A 20098-nucleotide genomic window follows, 5' to 3' on the forward strand; every position below is an offset into this window, starting at 1 on the left:
GGAGAGTCTATACAGCCAGCAAGCAGTGGAGGCTGACTTTGGATTCCTATTCCTGTGACTTCAGAGCCCAGGCTCTGGACCAGCAGGTGGCACTGTCCTTGACTGATCTATGCAGGTGATGTGGACCTGTGATGGAGTTGGATATGGCAAGCAACCTGCAGGTAGAGCCGTCTTACCTTGACCACATGGAGTTTGGGCAACAGATTGCAGTCGGCCAGGGTCAGCTCGTCTCCATCTAGGAATTTGCGTCGGGACCTCTTGTCTTCGTCTCCGCAAGTGTTGGCGTCGATCTCCTCTGGGAGAGGGTTGTTCAGGTAATCGTCCAGTTTCTTCAGTGCCTTGGTCAGGCCTCTCTCAAGGGCTGGCATGAAACAGCAGCAGAAGAATCCTCAGTCAACCTTTCTGCCGCTGGAAACAACTAGTGGTCTTCAGAGTGAAGGAGCCTATCCTGAATTCTGTGCCCCCCCCGTCACACAGCCAGCTCCCACACACTGCAGAACACCTGCAAATCACTAATACAATGCAGCAGAAGAGTGTCAAGTGGTCTGAGAAAGCAAACCTTAACCAAACAGTAAATACTAATTAATCCTTCAAAAAAAAAAAACCATAAATATAGAAATACAACCATTAGGATATATAGCAAAGTTTTTAGAGTGCTTATCTCCAATAGATACAATAAGAATCAATTTTCCTTTTTCTATTTTGCTTCTCGATATTTTGCCAATATTCCACAATTAACCCCCATAATAATGCAGAAAGAAAGGGCTATTCACTTAGTAAATAATTGCTTAGAAACTCTAGGACAGAGATACTTGCCAGACTTTGTGGGAGCATTAACTATGGAAGCACCAACCGACCAGCATAAGAAGGGGAGGGGACAAGGCTTCCAGGAAGACACAACATAGCAAAGTAAGCCTCCCTGCTTCATGTTGCCCTTACTGGACCAATGGATACCAGAAGGTTAATACTTCGTGTAATCTGGAGAAGGTTGTTCTAAACATCAGAGATGTCCAAAATGGAAGGGCTGGCTCACCAGGCAGAGAGCTCCACCATAAATGTACCGACACAGATGCGTGGAAACCAGTCATGGACACGGTTCAGAGAATGCACATCCAAAGGATGACAATGTGGCAAAGACTTTTACAGTCTTGCCCCAATAATTTCCTATCCAGTAATTCATTTAGATGCAAGAGTAGAACCAATCTGTCACTTGGAACCAATCCGTCGAAAATCTCACAGTCAATTCCAGACACAGAACCCTGACCACCCAAGCTCCAAGGACACCAATGGAGGAGATGGCAGGTCGGGTTCCCGGCCACTGCACCTGTATCATCACGCCATCCCCAAGGCTGGGTTTTGTTTTATTTTGTTTTGTTTTTTTCTTTTCCCCAGATCCTGGTGTAGAGTATGATGTGGAGGTAATAGGAATCAGTCCTGATGTTAATTCTGGAAGATGAAAGAGGGATGCTGCCCCTGCGGGAAAAGCCCAGAGGATGGGACTCTTATTTACTTTTTCCCAAATGTGTCTTCTGTTAGCCTCCTCCCATAACCCAAGTTTGTCTTTTCATAGAAGGCCTTTGTTTGAGACAATGAAACAACACCAGCCCAAGATAAATCAATTGAACACTTACTGGAATGTTTGAAAAGAGGCTGGAGGTTGGACGTAGTTTCTCAATACTTCCTTCTCCCTGGTGTGGCATTTGAACTTGTACTTCATCATCTGCTTTGAGTTTCCCGTTTGGGAGAATAGAGGGAACAGGGCTGGGAAAAATGCTTGTATTCTCCTTAGTAATTGTCTAGACTAGGACGGGATTGCAAGCCTCAAGGACAATAGTAGAGGGCGGGTGCGAGACAATGGTTATTATGCTCCCCACTCCCACCCCCACCGAAGCGCTTGTGATCTATATTGAGTTTCTTTGCTTCCTTCAATCCCTCCACCCCTTCCAGTTATGGCGCTTATGACAAAATCTTGATTATAATGGAGAAAGGAAAAATCAGATAGAGTGCCTGTTGAAATCAGACCAACGGATATCAATCCAAGAGACAGAGACGGATAATGAAGGGAAATGAAACACTGCTGCTTGTAATTACAAAATGCCCGCTGGAGACCCGAGCAGGCCATTACGTGAGTCTGTGCCCAAGTCCCCCAGTGCGGGAACGATCGTGACATTTGGTAAGAGGCCTAGAAGAGCAACCGGAGTTCCTTGGGAGGACAGCTCTGGATACATCTCAACTATGTCTCCTTGAGCTCTTGAGGTGCGAGGATAAAGTGTGGCAGCGGGCATGGCTGTCACCGTACACCGTAGCTATGACATCCATGCGACATACCAAGGGGGTGTGTGCTGAGGATGTCCTCTGTGTGTCATTGCTGGAGTCTGTGCATTTTTGATCAGGAATGTGAAGCAAGTAGTTGGTAGAGAGAAGAGGAGGAGAGGCAGCAGGGGAAGGGCTGCACGGCCTGGAGCAAAGTGTGTGCTTAAATTTCAACCCTGCCCAGGATGGATTTGTTGTGACGCTGCTCAAGTTTGAGCTTTGTTTCCCTTCATCCCATGGGCTCCTTCCAAAGCCTTGAACTAGATTTTTTAAAATTCCCTATTTATATTTATTCTATTGGCTTCAGACCCCACAAATCTTGGGAACATCCCTGATCCTGGAACTTACAACGAAGTGTGACCTTGGCCAAGCTCCTCAATGTCACTGGGTTTCAGTTTTCTCATCTCAACTGTGAGATGAAGATCCTAATCTTCCTGAGGCCATGGTGAGGACTGATTCAGATTATGCAGAGTAAAGTACCTCCTTACCACGCCCGCCCCATATTAAGATGTCTTTATGATTGCTTTTGCTACTGCAGGACCAAATGTGACAGCTGTCTTCTCTCTGTCCCTGACCCCATATTCTCCATTAGTTATGTTCCTCAAAAACCCAAGGGGCAGCATTGAATGGTTCTCAGATGCTCCAGTTCTGAGGCCCAGTCTTCAGAGAGGATAATCAACAGCCCAGAGCCTTGCCTCCCATCCTGATGTAACATCCAGCCACACCCCTGTCCCTTATGCTCTGTCTGGATCATTCTTGGTGACGCGCTGTGTGAGACATGGCCGTGGGGGGGTGGGGACAGAAACAACACATCTGTGCTAACACACGGCCATTCTTCTCGACTAACAGATGCCAGCACCAACACATCTTCTGCCAGTTCTTTTCCTTCCTAGCTGCTAACTTCTTTCTCTGACCCTGGCTCGATCTGGCATGCATAGAATTTAATTATCTCTTTTGGCCGACAGCACCCAGGTCACGAAATCACTAGTGTTGAACTTTCTGCTCTGGTAAGAGTGAGGAGGTTGCAAAAGAAACCAGAGGGACAAGGAGATGTTAATCCCCTCAGTTTCCACATTTGAAACCTTCCCTCCCGAAGATTTCCTCTTAGCAGCAGGATGGGGTGACCCTCAGACCCCAGCAAGCCTGAGGCCAGGAAACCCTAAGAGCCGGGAGCAGCAACGCCCCAGGCCCTTGACGGCTCCCTCTGTCCTTTCATTGCTGCCTGCCCCTCTCTCCACCCGCCCTTCCCGTGAAGATTTATTCTGTACCACACGCAAATGCGCCGGGTAAAATATGTGATGAGGAAACAAGGGGAATAGTTCATAAATATTCTCAGCCATATGCAAACAATCTCAAATTTATTTTTCTCCTTTTTAAGGAGGAAAAAAAATCCACCCATTCCGTGATCACTTCCAGATTCATTGAGGCTGATATTACATAAGAACCAATATTGTTTTCTCGTCGTAGAGAAATAATGACTTGGAAACGGCAATTTGAGCTAAGAAAATAATATACTCTTACCAGGGCATGGAGGCTGAATGAGGACCAGAGAGCCGAGACTCTGGCTCAGCCTCCAACTAGCTCTTGCAAGCATGGCTCAGCCCTGCTTTGCTGGCATTCTTAGTGCAGCAGGGGTCTCAGCAAGCAGCCACACAGACTCTCTGGGGCTCAGAATTCACACAGAGCGGAACAGATGTCAAAGGCGCTCTTTGGAAGGACAGGAGCAGCTCTGTGCGCCCAGGGTCCCGCACCTCAGCTCCTCACGTGTGTTTTCTCTCTGGCACGTGAACTTGCAGAGAGAGAGGTAAGAACCAAGGGGCCGCTTCCGACCACCAGCTGCAGCCTGGACGGGCATCTCTTCAACTCTCCCATGGAGAAGACAATCGTGGCTATGGGGAGCTGCTGGCCCCAGGCCAAGGACCTTCCGTCCCACTGTGTCTCTCACATGATCAGATCCAGCACCAGCAAGAAATGTACTAACTGAATTTCTCAAGTAGACTGGGGATGTTTACACAACCTATCATTTAAGTACACAGTGAAGTTACTGAGATCGAATTATTATTTATACCCATTTAACAGATAAAGACATGGAGTCTTGGAATTTTTCAGGGCACAGATGCATGGGCAAGCCAACAGTTCCCCGGATATACACTGGTTCTGTTTTTCACTGCTCTTGTCTTCCTTATGAGCCCCAACCCCTGGGTGATGGGAGAAAGACAACTTTATTTTAGTCAGTTCTGGATTACAACTTAGTCTGATGTCATAAATGGTCCTCTAGAGAATTCTTGGTTTCTTTTGCATAAAAACCCTCAGTTTCTCATAAAGTCTCCATTTCCTCTGCTCTTCTCACTGAGTAAATGGGAAGGGGGAATTGCTGTGACCTCATGGCCTTGGGGAGATAAGGGTACTGAGATCTAGCGGGTGGAAGGCTTTGGGAAGCTTCCACGGGTCCTATGTCTCTTCTCAGTTACCTCTTCTCTGGAAAACTTCCACTTCCTTCCAGAGTAAGCACAGGTGTGTTGACTCTAGGGTGGTGGTCAGAGGTAGGCTGTTTGGCCCCCTCAAAAGCCCTGGAAAGATACCCAAGCAAAGGGCCAAAGGGGGGTTTCCCAGATGCATCTCTCTTTCCCTGACCCTTCTACCTGTCTCTTCTCCTTCATCCCCAAGTCCCCTGGGCCAGGAGGGGTACAATTTCCTTTTTATTTTCCTAGGTCAAATAGTCCATCAACCACAGACCAAGCCTCCCTGGCCCACAGCACAGACCTAAGGGCTATTTCTTCTCTATGAGCTGAGCCCTCTAGGCTTGGTTCTTAATGTGCTAAAACTGAGAGATAAAGGGATTTAGAGCATTTTAAGACAATAGCTTGGCCTGTACGGCTACTATCTTGTTGAAAATGCTACTTTGAGTCAGCAACTAAATAGTGAATGCTCTTTTTTGTTAGAATTCCTTCTACAGAATTCTTACCTGTCATGGGGCTGATGGATGCTTAGGACAGATCAGAATCAAGAAAGACAAAGAGAAAGTATTTTCAAAATATTAACCCTATTATCCAAATAAGGAAGAAAACCAGGACTGTTTTCCCACTCCCCCTGCTTATATTCCCTCTCTCGCTGTCACTCTCTGTCAAATAAATAAATAAAATCTTTTTTAAAAAAATAAATAAAAATAAAAACAGGACTGTTGTATTCCAAAACTTAAATTTCTTTTACTCTGCAAAGCCATCTCTCGGTGCTAAGAACTGACCCATGGCTCTTGGGGAGTCCGCTCAGCCTTCCGCCTTCCTTCCATGCTAAAGACCTTTCTCATAGGCTCTTATTTACCTAACAAGAGTGTGGCTATTAGGACACACATCTCATCCCTTACCTTCCAGCTAATTCGATAAAATATTTGTGTTCTAGTGATTTGATTTTAGCTGGAATTCTTGGCACTCTCAGTGACTGTCATTGGGTCTGGAAGGCGTTAGCTCTGAGTAGACAGCCTACTGGGACCCTTCACATCATTTCTCAGCAACAAATAACTTTGCCTCTACTCAAGGCCAATGCTGTCACATTGTCTGTGTGACAGTAGAATGTCTCATGAAAAGAAAGAAATTCACATGAGTGTTTTCTATGAAGAAAGATTTATCTAAATATTGACAAATACGCGGAAGACTGGAGGAAGCTTTTCCTTTTCATCTCCTTCGAGATCATGTCAATATAACAACAACAACAACAAAAGCATAACTGTGGTTTGAGCGAGGCCACAATGGCGATTTCTCTGGTCATCACATATTCTTGGAGAGAAAATACAAAGATGGCCACACCTGGTTGACATCTGATAGTTTTAAACATGAATGATAATGTGACGGGAACAAAAAAAAATCAAATAAGAATATAATATCATCTCTCTCTCACCTTTCTGGAGGAAGAAGCCTTTCTTCAGAAACAGAGAGGACATACTGCTTTACACAGATGCCCGAGGGCCAAAGATCCAAGAAAGAGGAAGAGGCTGGAGCAGCCGTAAGGCTCAGGAGAATTATAGGGGTAGGAGAAGAGGAGATGTAGGTCAGGTGGACAGAAACATAAATGCTCTCATAAAGAGGACCATTTTAAGGAGAGACAAAGATGTTCTAAGGTGGGATAGGGGAGGGGACATTTGGCTTTGTGCTGGGCAATGTAAATCCCTCCCACATAAGAAACCTTCCATAAAGCTCTACATTCATCTCTCAAGCTTAAGGAGTTGGAGTCATGTGGCTTTTCTCTGTTGCAAAAGTCTTTAAAGACAGAAAATATAGCCCAACTATGGTTGAGTTACATAAAGACAAATGGTTGACCACATAAAGGCAAAATTATTAGCAGATGGGGAACTGGGCTTCATACCCTCAGACCCACATGACCCTTCTGGAACACACAGTAGGTAAGTGGCAGCTGATCTGCATGGTCCTTTTGTGACTCGAAGCATATGCCCAGTCCTTCAACCACACAGGCAGAAATGGCGGCAGGTTTATAGAAGATGGGAACAAAGCTTTGTTTCAGGTGCGGTGCACCCTATCTTCCTGTGCCTTGGCCCTCTGATTATGTTAACCCCTCACAGGTATCAACCGGGAAGGGGACAGAGATCCTGGGTTGGGGTGTCACATAGCCCTGCACTAGGCTTCCCTGACAGGTCTTGTGATCAGAGACACAGTCACGGAGTGGCACATCCACTCTGCTTTTCAAGAGATCTGAGGCCGAATCCTGCACCCGTTACGGTGGTTCACAGGTTGCTGTCAAACATCTTCTGCGGACTCTGGTACATAGAGGGACTAAACAGAAAATTAGCTCTGACGATTACGGTTGTCGAACTTCAGTTTACAAGAGGACGTGAGGGAAGGAAAGAATGAAGCCAGGTGTCTGAGGTGAAGCTTCTCCAAGCATCCAGGAGCTTCCCAGGTGCAAGGGGAATCCTGGACAGCTCGGAACAGAGAGTGCACTCTTGCATTTCCAACGTGCCTGTGATCCCAAGTTGCCTAGAATCGTCTCTTTCGGATTTGGCATTGCTCTCTCCAAGCTATGGGAGTGTGTCAAACTTTCTTGGTCGGAGAGTTTGGAGAATTCATGCCCACCTTTGGCATGAGACCAAGAACACTAGTCTTGGCCTCACAGCCAGAGACGAGGACGTTGTCAGAGGGACTCTAGCTGTGAAAGACCCAGGGGTTCCCGTGTGGGAAGCCATTCCCAGGCCTCCGTTTCTAGGCACTGGTGAAAACAGGAAAGGCGGGAAGACAAACAGTGATTTAGGAGAAGGCAAAATGCAACGGCAACTTCCACAGGTTCCCTACTGTTCCCTCTTACGGCGTCAGCTGAGCTTGGCAGGATGGCGTAGCTCTTGCTGCCATGGGTATTATTTGTTTGTTCTAGAAAAGATCTCAGCCTTGACGGGGGGATGAATTCAATGACAAACGCCCATGGTTCTTTCCAGTAAGAAGGTAGGATTCAGGTCTTAAAACTATGGTGGACTGGAATATAGGACACTGTGGGAAGCCCCTTACCCCCACTTTGGTGGAGAAATTCACCAAGCGAATGGGTCTATACTTCACTGAGATATTTCTAAGGTAGTCAGGGATTTTTCCTTGAAGAAGAAACAGATCCTCTGTAGAGCTTCTTCCCCAGGCCCAGTAGAGGATCGTCATGCAGAATCAACACAGATCAACCTGCTGTTTCCTCATGTTGGAAAGTATGACTCCCCAAAACAAAGAAACTGTGTGTGTGTGTGTGAACATATACATATATGTTATATATAGGCAGATGTTATATATACATATATGTGTATATATTTGTATATATATGTATGTGTATGTAAAAGCACATGCATTGAAAAATATATATGTATGTGTGTATATATATGTACACACACATATTTTATATATATATATATATATTTTTTTTTTTTTTTAAAGACATATCTTTGGCAATCATTTGGCTGTGTTTAACATACCAGCATGGTAAAGAATTTAGGACAAGCTTGGCCTGCCTTTCATAAGATGTTTTTTCTTAAAGTATGAAGGGAGGTATGCATAATATAGACACTTCCAGATTCCAATAATTTTCTAATCTGAAAGCCACAGTGAATTCAAGAAGAAAGATGATCACGTATGTCTTCAAATTTAGGCTTCCTCTTGTACACACACCTTGTACCCTGTGAGCTCCCCCAGTGATAACTTAACCGATAGGAAGAGAGAGAGACGGAGAAAGACGGACTCTGACTGGAGCCAGGCAGTGGAAAGAGCAAGCAGCAGAAAGGGGCCAGGGAGGGCGTGGCTAGCCAGGGGAACCCGCAGAGACTGTGTTCCCGGTTAGGGAGGCCTGCCCAGACCTCAGCCGCGGGGCAGCGGCGACCCCTCCTGGCCTGGCCGGTCTTCGTCCGACGCAAACGGCATCTTCCACGGCCAACGTGTAAAACATGTAAGTGTGTTTTCTATTAGGCTTTCCAGAAACTCATAAATGGTTGTAAAAACCATTGTGCTAATAGAAAGAACGACATAAATGCTGACTGGAGCTATTAATGCTGGTTGTAGTTTATGTAGCAGACTGAATCAGGCTGAAAACTGTGAGATTTTTATGGTTACTTTGTAACAGGTTATTTTTAAGCCATAGACTAGGCTCAGTCTTCATGAACAAACACCCGGAATGAACATAGTCAAGGGAGATATTTTCTGCATCCTCTGTCCAGCCTTTGGACCTTTCTCAGGGCTCACTCCCTCCAAACACTCAGGCTGAAGTGATTTAACCACATTTTGTCCTGTTCATCCTCAAATGCCAACGTCTTTTCTATAATAGCCATTGACAAATTTAGAACCCAGCCACCACAGCTCTAAATCTAAATGATTACTGGCGTCATTGTTCTGTGCCTGTCCTGTGAACTCTCACCTGGCTGCCCATGCTTTCCTTTGTTAACGCGTCTCTGTCCAGCACCCACGGTGGGTGGGCCGGCTTCGGTGTCCCTGGCCTCCTGTGGCTGCTGAGTGAGGACTCCCCAAACGAAGCTAGGATTGTGCAGTATATTTGGGAAACACACATGGTAGTTTTTCCATGGTTTATGGACTGACTGGATCACAGTTTCCTAAATGACCTGCCTACTCATGTTTAAAAACTCAGCACTACATGCCTTTTAAATAATGGATTATTTCAATGTATCCCGTATAGAGGTCAGGTGCACAGACGATGGGACTAGCTGCCTGCGTGGGGATCCTGGCTCGGCCACCTACGAGCTTGGGCAGGCTGCTTAACCTCTTGCGCCTCAGTTTCCTCCTTCTGCGAAACAGAGATCCTAACAAAGCACACCTCGTAGGGTAGCCATGAGCGATGCCTGTTGGAGGCTTAGAACTATGTCTGCCACGCAATGAGTCGTTCTTCTGTGCAAGGCAGGACGCTGCATGATGTAGAAAATACATCAACAGCATGCAAAAGAGCTAGTAAGTTCCTAGAGTTGCAAGAAAGAAGTCTGCTGGATAAATATTGTGCTTGACTTGTCCTCTACCCTGAGGAAGTCACCCCAGATGAGTTAGGCAGTGTTTTCTTGAATATTCAGCTGGTCCTTTCACTCTGACTCTGTCGTAACCACAGCCCCACCCGAGAAAGCCTTGCTCCTCCTAGTCATGCAACGCGGCGACCTTAAGGGGGAAGTTCCACAGGGGTGGGGGTCGAGGGATACTTTTGCAGAAGTCCCCCAACACACCACAATTAAACCCTCCAACCCCCTTGCTCAGAGCAGCCCTCTGGGTGCCCGAACTTGCCTCCACATGGATTATGGTCTTGGAGGAGAAGCTCTCAGCTGGGTGCCTTAATCGCATGGCTTGCGTCTTCTAAAGTTTGAAGTCAGAGTGTTGCAGATTAAGGGTACAATTTTTTAAATTTTTTATTTATGTATTTGACACAGAGAGAGATCACAACTAGGCAGAGAGGCAGGCAGAGAGAGAGGGGGAAGCAAGCTCCCTGCTGATGAGAGAGCCCCGATGTGGGGCTCCATCCCAGGACCCTGAGATCATGACTTGAGCTGAAGGCAGAGGTTTAACCCACTGAGCCACCCAGGTACCCCTAAGGGTACAATTTTATACTTCTATTTCTTTCTTTTCTTTTCTTTTCTTTTTTTTTAAGATTTATTATTTGAGAAAGACAAAAAGAGAGCCGGGCAGGGGGAGGGGCAGAGGGAGAGAATCTCAAGCAGACTCTCACTGAGCACAGAGCCATTCATGGGGCTCCATCCCTAGGCCCTGAGATCATGACCTCAGCCAAAACCAAGAGTCAGATGCTCAACCAACCAAGTCACCCAGGCGCCCCTATTCTTCTATTTCTTAAAATCAACGTGGGGAAATGATTCAGAGTCGGTCAACCCCAAAGGAGAATTTGAAATACTATGGCTTTTTTTGGCATGGCTAGATCAGCATTTTCACTGTAGTCTCTCTCTTTTTTTTTTTATCACCTTTAGCTGAAAGTGAGTTATATGCAAATATTCATGCTTGCCTTCTTTGTTACTGAAAGAACCCAGATTTCCTCAGAGTGGTAATATCCCAGTTAAAAACGCTTCTCTTCCCAGACTTTTTTTTTTTTTTTTAAGATTTTATTTATTTATTTGAGAGAGAGAGACAGTGAGAGAGAGCATGAGCGAGGAGAAGGTCAGAGAGCGAAGCAGACTCCCCATGGAGCTGGGAGCCCGATGTGGGACTCGATCCCGGGACTCCAGGATCACGCCCTGAGCCGAAGGCAGTCGTCCAACCAACTGCGCCACCCAGGCGTCCCCTCTTCCCAGACTTTTACTAGAGAAGACCAAATGCCTGGTATGACCAATAAGATAGAAGTGAAAATTCATGGAAATTCATGGCTTTTGGGAGAGAAAAGACAGACACAGCTGCCCTTGCCTAGAACTTAGACTGAACGTCTGGAAGCAGAGTATCTATCTCGCGACATGAGGATGAAAGGCACACATTAAAGACAGAGGGTTCGTGCTCTAAGGATCTAGACCCATGACTCTTTGAGCAACTACAACCACCCAGACCTCTCTTCTCTCTGGACTTGTTATGTGAGAAAAGCAAACTCCTATTAAGAAGTGAACATTTACAAAGGGTACTTAGGACAGGGCATGGCACATAGTAAAATGCTGCCTAGGTTTTTGCTAAGGAAAATATAATCAATATTTGCTTTAGCATCTGTAATCAGGTTTCTATGACATGCGGCCAAACACAACCTTTGCCAATTCACATAGATATTGTCAATAGTTCTTTATTCCATTATTATTCTAGCACCTTGCACAGTGCTTGGTATTGAATAAGTGTTTGTTGAAAGAATGAGCTCTTCAGTGGGGTTTGAGGAAAAGTGAGGGCCCCTAAAATGTAATTCTATATGTCTCTATATGCTTATGCAACTGGCTTTATTTCATTAAAGGGCCTATAATGGTTCCCTTTCTTCGTGTAATGATAACATTTTGTCTCTCAGGGATGGATGAAGGGAAATCATTTGTTTGGCCTGGTATGCCCTGCTGGGGGTTCATCAGAGCCAAACGAGTATAGTTCATCAGCAACCCGGCATCTGTAAGCCAGGTGAACAGGTAAGACCAAGACCAGAGTCAGACGTGGGCCAACTGTTGAATAAAACCTGCCTTTGAGGTCCCCCAAACAGAAGCCAAACATGGGTAATTGTCATTGCAAACACCAATGGGCACGTGATCATCAGAGTCAGAGCTCAACACAAAGGAATCATGTGGTTCGAGCCCCTTCTCTAGAATATTCAGGAATGAGAGGGGTTCTGGGCGCAGAGAAATATATTTCTTACTGTGACACGGATCATTAAATGCTTCTTTGACCAGGGCTTTCTAGAAGAATAGTCTGACCTCTGACTTGTGGCTGGAAGAACACAAGTATTTGGTTTTCTGTGTCTTCACTTCTGATTCTTGGTGAAATTCCACCTCTTGCACTACGTTCAATGTTCCTTAAATGCATTTTATAAAAATGAGGATGATAAGAAAATACCACTTAAGCAAACACTCCTACCACCACCACACTGACAGTCTTCATGAAAGAACTGTTCTAATTGTTCTTATTGATTGGTTTTATATGTGGTACAGAAAATTCTTTTTTTTTTTTCCCACCATGGGGCTCCATTTACTACAACAGAGGCTATGAAAGCATTATAGGTTCTCAACTGAGAGACAGTTCCAGTCATAGAACATAATTCCAAATACCACACTGGATTTAGCCTCGGTTTCAATTCCCATTACTTAGTTTGTAGCAAAAGAGTTTGAAAGCTGAGAAATGCCTGGTTTGTCTTGTGACCATCATGGCTCCCTCACGTCTTCTGAACAATCACTCCATGCGCCAACCTCTCCTGTGAGACATGGAGAAACCATGGTCCATCCTGCCTGGACGGGACAGTGTTGAACTTGACAAGGAGCATTTATCATTGAGGTGTCTCAATGTTTTTGATAGAAGGTTCGGGACACCACCTGGATTTCCTATCTTGTCATCCCCCCAAAACGGCAAAACCCATTCTACATGCTACTTTGCCCAGACCCACTCTCCACCAAGAGTCAAGACAAGAGAGAATTTTCCCTCAGAGCTATGTGCTAATCATAGATGAGGAGTTCTAAGCACAGACCCTGTGTCACCAACTACAGTTCTCCTGACCCACATGCACACGATGGAGTATAAACAGACTCACGCACACACGACTGCCCTTCTGTGGTCTAAATACCATCATGCTTAATACTGAAGATGAGGCCCATGTCGTGTCTCATCACTAATAAAACTCCACATTAAGCACATGTTTTCAGATGAATGGGTACATGCCATTTATTTCAGGAGCTGTTGAATGGCCTTGGCTAGTACCTAGAAATATCAGAACACACGTGTGTGTGTGCATGTGCGTGTGTGGAGACAGAGAAACATATTTAGCTCCCATGTGTAGACTGCACAAAGACAAGAGGTGTCGAGTACACAGAATGAGGTAACAGTAGCCGAGGGTGAAAGAGCATTTAACTAGGGTTCAAATGAGTCATTTTATGTTCCTTTATTCCCCAGGCCTTGACGTGAGGCCAGGCCAGGCCAGGCGAACTCGTTCTGGTCAGACAGCGGGAAATTCCACCACATGGAATGGTGTTGGTGGTCTCTGCTCTACTCCAGCCGGGGAGCCCACACAGCTAACACCGGCTCCTTCCACTAATGAATGCGCCCACCCATGCAGGACCGTCCCCCCATCCCCCCCCAGTCAGTGTGCCATGCCACCACCAACCGCCCTCCAAAGATTCGGTTCAGAAGCGAAATTTGTTAAATTAGAAATTGCCGGCATCCGCCTCAATAATGAACCAAATCAAAGGCCCTCTAGAGGAATCCCCTGGGCAACTCCTGGGAGGTGCCAGAAGGAAATACTCAGCCCTTCCCCTCCCTCTTGCTCCCAGTCTCAAGGACCCGCCGCCTGGGAGGGGGTGCATGGGTACAGGACGCGCCAAGCCTCCGAGGTGGGTCCCACTGAGCCTAGGTTATTTGTTTTTCCTTGTAAGAATGCTAATCAAAGCAAAACTTTAACCCAACAAACAAACAAACAAAATATCCTGAGTTGGCTCTTTGCGCACAGGGGTGGCCAAGGAAGGCAGCCTGAAGGGTTCCTTTATGACCAGAGGCGTTTTTGAAACGAGACAGCAATGGCTGCTTTATGAGGAAGTGGCAAGACAGTCACCTCGTTATCCTCACCACTGCGGTGGTCCGGGGACCACCCAGGAGCCTCCACCATGATAACTGTTTGGGTTGAGGACTTTGTCCGGGGAACCAGTTGTCCTGAGTTGGGACACAGCTGTCTTTCTCCAAAAGAACAGGTCAGTGTTTCTGACAGGATAGACCTGGAATCCCACAGTCACCTCGCTGGGTTCTGCGCCTCACCGGAGTCATTAGAGTTCACATTCCTGCCTTTTTCATATGGCCTGAGCTCTCCCCCCAGAACCGGGGGGCCTGAATGAGAGGCGGGGCCGTGCCCCTCCCCCTGGAGAGGCCTTGGCCTTCAGACTGGGCCCACCACCAGAACATGGGGCCGAGGGCTGGGAGGGAGGAGGAGGAGGAAATAATCACCTCGTGATTGAAGTGGCTTAGGATAATAAATATCCACTCTCTTTTAAACACGGCTCGCCACATCCTGGGGGATCCGGAAAAACTTTCCGCCTCACGCCTCCCCGCTCTCACCCCCCCCCCCCACAGCGGTCCGCATTCAGGACGCTTTGGGAGAAGGCCTTTGATTGTAGGGGGCTTGGTGGTTCTGGGCTAATGGCCCTCCCCGGCCGCTTTGAATCCTGTCAAACACCTTCCTATTTGAGGTACAGGAAGTTCATAACAGTAAAGACCGGAGGTGGTGGAAGGGGAAGAGGGAAGGGAGAGAGAAGCAATGAGGGTATCTGGTTAGCAGGTAGCCAGCGGCCTCTCCGGAGATCCGTCGGGCCTGCTGGACGTGCGCCATCCTGGGGTGTGGGGGACAGAGAATGGAAGATGGCTTTGAGTCCCCAAGGAAGATGTGGCCTCTTCTTGAAGCCCCAGCCAAAATTGGGTATAACTGGTTCTCCTATGAAGAGGATGCTTGAAAATCCACAGGCCTCTCCAACAGATCAGCCCCCTCTAGCGCAGATCCCACCCGCTGCCAGAAGAGGGCAGCACATGCTGCTACATTCAATGAGAGCCGGGCCACCCAAGGCGGAGGGCCGACACCAGGGAATTTGGGGGAGGATTTATGAAATTAGCAGCAGCAAAGTAGCAATAGCTAACCCATATTGGTGCCTATGGTGTGCCAGGAACTGTCTTCGGGGCTTTACTGCATTCATTCATGTCATTAACATGACAAGGCTACAAGAAAGAACACTGTTAGACTCTCCCTATTACAGAGGAGGAGGCTGAGAGGTCTAGAAATTAAGAAATTTGCTCTTAGAGTCTGAGATGTCCTGAGACAAAGGTCAGCAAATTATTGTCCAAGGGCCAAATCAGCCCACTGGTCGTTTCACACTGCCCTCAAGCTAAGAATGGTTTTTACATTTGGGGATGGATGAAAAATTTCAGAAGACTATTTTATGACCCCTGGAAAGAATGTGAAATTCAAATGGTGGGTGTCCGTAAGTGAAGCCATATGGGAACACAGCCACACTGCCTTGCTTGTGTGTTGTCTGCGGTTCCCTTATATTTCCAACAGTGCGCTGAGCAGGTGGGACAGCCTCTGTGGTCCGAAAAGTCTGAAATATTTATCTGACCCTTTGTAGAAAATGTTTGGGGAGGGGGGAGACTGGATGGCTCAATCAATTAAGTGTCTGTCTTTGGCTCAGGTGATGATCGCAGGGTCCTAGGATTGAGGAGTCCCACATCGAGTCCTGCATCAAGCCCTCACTGGGCTCTTACACTGCTCAGCGAGGAATCTTCTTGTCCTTCTCCCTCTGCCCCTCCCCCTGCTCCTGCTCTCACTCTTTCTCAAATAAATAATTAAAATCTGAAAGGAAGGAAGGAAATGCTTGTCAATCCCTAACCTATGAGACAGGTGCTATGTGTTTCCAGGCACGAGAGACAGAGACACAGCTGACCCTTCAGCCAACACGGAGTCAGGACGGGCAGCCTAGAGGGATGTGAAAGTAATGTTGACCTCAATTCACTTTCTTTCCAAAGGCATCACTGAAGGCCAAGCGTAAGGAGGATCTGATGCTCCATGGCAGAGCTTCTAGCAAATTATAGAACGCTCCATTTGGGAAAGTTTATGGGAATCATCTACCTCTCATGTTTCATGTTTTCATACTTGACATCTCTGAAATCAGGCTGTTTCTCACAATCAATATGTTACAGTTGAAATGAAAGGATTTTTGTTTATCTGAAAGCATCTTTTGTTTTTAACTGGTAATCAAATAATGAGATGACACTTTAGATCAGGCAGTTCCTACCTCCATAGGTCCAGCCTCTTTCTGTTCCCCTTCAGTGACGGGACACTCACTTCTTTTGTTGGCAGCCCATTGTACAGATTTAACTAAACTTCTTAGTATTGGGATAAAGCCCATGAGCCTCAAATTCCATACATCAAGTGGGATTGGCCTTGTTTAGTGACAGATTTTACTAGAAGGGAGTGAGGGGTATAGCTAGGAAGTAGGTACTCAACCACTGGGACAGGGAGGTGCACACAGATCAGGGGCCGGAGGAGCCCATCTGCTGGAATGGTCAGCCAGACAGGCGGGCTGAGAGGTGGAAGGGCAGGAATGAGCTCGTGTGGACACAAACCACTGGGCATGCGGCAGGAAAAGAAAGATGGCCAGGGCTATAGACAGAATCTTTTTCCATCAGCGTCAGCCAGGAGTATGGCTCACTGCAAGAGGCACCTTTTAGAAGAGAGAAGTCAGGACAGTTTGAAGATTCAGGCCTGAGTGCAGAAAGGAGCAAGGAAAGCAGATGCATATGGCTTGGTCATGCTACCATGGATGACGGCTCTGGGGGAAGATGAGGAGAAGAGAGAGGGACAGGATGGGAGTAACTGATACTGTGTTACTATGTGCAGCGTCATCCTTTAATGACACGTCCATCAAGTGAGAATGATCATTGCAATGATGAGATGAGCTCACCGAGGTTTCTAGAACATTCCAAGAGTCCTCTTCCTGATATGTGGCTGTGATCACCAATTATCTCAGAATAAGCCCACAGAGCCCACTTCGTGTTTCCAGGTCTCAGGATGTGAAGCTGCTGATGCGAGTCTCAGGAAGGAGGAAACCCTGGCCTTTGTTCGCAAACAGAATCAGGACTACTCAGCGAGCTTCGTGGCTAAGGACCATGTGTTTCAGCAAAGGATCTGGGGTCAGGAGGTGGTAGGAACCATGACAGACTCTCCTTCCCCCTGTGGTGGCTGCCGGGTTTGGATTTAGGTTGGTGAGAAGGGGGAGCAGAGGGCTAAGCCCCAACCAGGTGCTTTTCAATTTGGGACATGTGTCCTGGATTTTCTGGGACAGTACCAATTTCTTATAATTGGATTATTTTCAATGAAAGCAATTTGTTAGACAGCTGATCTTCAGTTTGGAAAATATGGCCGCGGCACTTCTAACTAAGGAAGGGCAAAAGCTAGAGAGACAACTCAGTCTGTGGTGTGGGACTTTACACTAAACACACAGCACTGTGTCCCAGCACACCTTTGGTACCCAAGGAAGGCTTTTAGGGCTTTATTTAGGAAGGTAGAAGTATTTTATTAGGACAAATACTTTAAGATGGGTATGGTAGGATAGCACAAGTCGTCCCTAAGTGGAGAAGGACACATCTTTGCAAAGGCAGCCCGCTCCGGTGCCTGAGCCTCATGATGAAAACAGACATGGGTAGGTGGGCTGATCTGAGTCTTGGAAATGACAAAAAGCAGGAGGAGAGCTGGCGGAATAGGCCTGAAGCTGCAGGGGGCTCTGAGGGCCCTTGGGATACATGGAGAGGAAAAAGAAAAAAATGCATTTTGGGGGGAAAAGGGGTACAAGTCAAGAAAAGTCTGAAATATTTATCTGACTTGGGGGGGGAGGGGCAAGGTGAAGTAGGCACCTGCAGGGAAAGAGGAGAGAAGTCACAGGAGCGTGAAGTCGGCGGCCTGGGGTCTACAGACAAGAAGAAGGGAAATCACACAAGGCAAAGGCCAAAGCCAATGAAAATAGCAGCTCCTTCATACCAGGACTCCAGCCCCCAGATCGGTAATACTAGTTCCTCTTCTGGGAGGTCGGTATGTTTTTGTCTATGGGGAGAACCAAACTGTAGCTGACCAGAGGGTCCCTTTGGGCTTTGTATGCTAGAAGGTTTAGTGCCAAATTTGTGGTCTGCGTCAGTGTGCAGCCCTGGCTTTCCTTTCGCACCCCGTCCTCGTGTGTGTTGCGTGGTTGTGCATCACGTGCCCCTCCGAGCAGTTACCAAGCCTTTTTGGAGCGAGCGGAGTGAGGATACATTTGAAAATAAAAATGCCCATTAGACAGAGGAACACAAAGGCAAAAATACAAGGGAATGCTGCACTTGAAAGAAGAGACGAGGGGATTCCAAGGAAGCCTCGCAACACCAAAACCATCCAAACCGGGAGGAAAAAAAAAATCATTCGGCTCAGAAACACGGGGTACCAGCAGCCTGACGTGTATGTGTGTTTTGTAGCTAGGGAAAGCCATAAGGCTTCACATGATGTATGCGTGAGGTAAAAGCGACTGAGGGGGGCTTTTTACACACCATGGGAGGTAAGGAAAGAGAGTCCCTCGGAAGCCAGCATGTGCACAAGGATGGCGATGGCAGCAAGTGCAGGTGTGAACGGAACAGGGCTGTTGCCTTAGTCTACGTGCATATGTATGTCCACTCCCTGTCCAAGCAAAAAGAAAATGGGAAAAGAATACCGACAACCACACCGTAATGATCCTGGGCAGGAATGTTAAGTGTATCTGGGGACACAGAATGGGGCTGGAAGAAAGATAAAAGGGACTTGAAACATAGTAACAGAGAACTAAAGATATGGGTTAGACCCTTTTGTTAATCACCCAGCGCATGTGCTATGTTCAAAACCCGAAAGAAACTTGTAGGCTGAATAGGATTGAGGCATACGGAAAAAAGAGAGATTGTGAAAAATCAAGTAAAATAGAGTATCTCACAGCCGGACTAGTGTCAGCAGTTAAAATGAATTTCTTGGAAGCCAAGGGGTTTGGCAGAGATTTTTAGTCTGTTCAAACAGCATTTTGAGGGTTACACATGCACAGTGTAAGGTGGGTACACAGAGAGAAAGACCCAGATCGCCATAGAGAAGACGGAGTAGGGAAGACAAGTGTAAGGAGGGGGTGGGCGGAAACCTGCAAGCGATGGGCTGGAGCGGCCAGGAGCGGGAGCTAGGGTAGGGCACGGGAGCCACAGCTGCGGAGTCTCTGGCCAGGGGAGCTCCATGCGCCACGACCGCATCTCAGAGGAGGGTGAAAACCGCAGGGCCAGAGGGCAACACTTTTGGAAAGAGACGGAGGATGTGATGTGAGAGCTGGAGGCCCAGCCGCCCCTGAAGGTAGCGGCCATGCCACGGTCGGATTCCGCCTCTGAGCCACACAGCAGGGCAGACAGCGGACCGGGGTGGGGACAGAGCTGACGGCTGCTGACTGCCCCTGTGTTACCAGATGCGCCAAAGGCAGGATGGACAAAGCTGGCACCGTCCCATGATCCTTCAGCTGCAAACCTTCACTACTGCACCCAGGAGGCTAGGTAGCCACCCTGCTGGATGGAAAAAGTACCTTGCAGGGGCTCACAGCAGGGAGCCAAACCCACAGCCAAACCCACGCCCAGTGCTGCTCTCTGCACGCTCAGGGATGTCCCTTCTCAGGGCCACAAGCACTGCCTCCCAGTGGGCTCTTGATCCCACTCAGAGCGGTCTCCTCTTGTGCCTACACCCCCTCACCTCCCCAAGGGAGAAGGGCCTGCATCTCCAGCCAGCCTGGACTCCCCCTTGCTGTGTAGGATCTGAGGAACGGGCTGCTGCAGGCGAGGGGCTGCTATCAAAGAAGGATGCCCAAGGACCCTTCCAGGGAGCTGTGCACAGCACGAAGCCTCCCATGATCCTTTGCATAGCATTTTGTACCACAGATCACTCCTAAAAACAAAACAAAATAAAACAAACATTCTTTCCTCAGCTTCAGGATCTTCCCTATCTTCTGCCTTTCCCAGCTTTCTTCTTCACTCCTTGGCCAATCCTTCTTAACCTTCCTCCCTGACCTCTCTCTCGCTGCTCTCCCATAAGTGTGGGTGAACCTTCATGCTGTCCTTAGTGCTCCCTTCCTCTCACTCATGGACTGTACTAT

General features: G+C 47.4%; 1 protein-coding gene across 1 annotated transcript in view; it reads right to left on the reverse strand.

Annotated features, from left to right (window-relative positions):
- CLIC5 (chloride intracellular channel 5) overlaps positions 1 to 20098 on the reverse strand; it is a 100642-nt gene that overhangs the window by 11581 nt on the left and 68963 nt on the right. The window contains exon 5 of the mRNA XM_044252067.1: positions 177 to 361. Within this exon, the coding sequence (XP_044108002.1) occupies positions 177 to 361 (185 nt within the window). The remainder of the gene's footprint in view (positions 1 to 176; positions 362 to 20098) is intronic.

Source organism: Neovison vison, chromosome 1 (assembly GCF_020171115.1).
Source record: "Neovison vison isolate M4711 chromosome 1, ASM_NN_V1, whole genome shotgun sequence".
Taxonomy (NCBI): Eukaryota; Metazoa; Chordata; class Mammalia; order Carnivora; family Mustelidae; genus Neogale; species Neogale vison.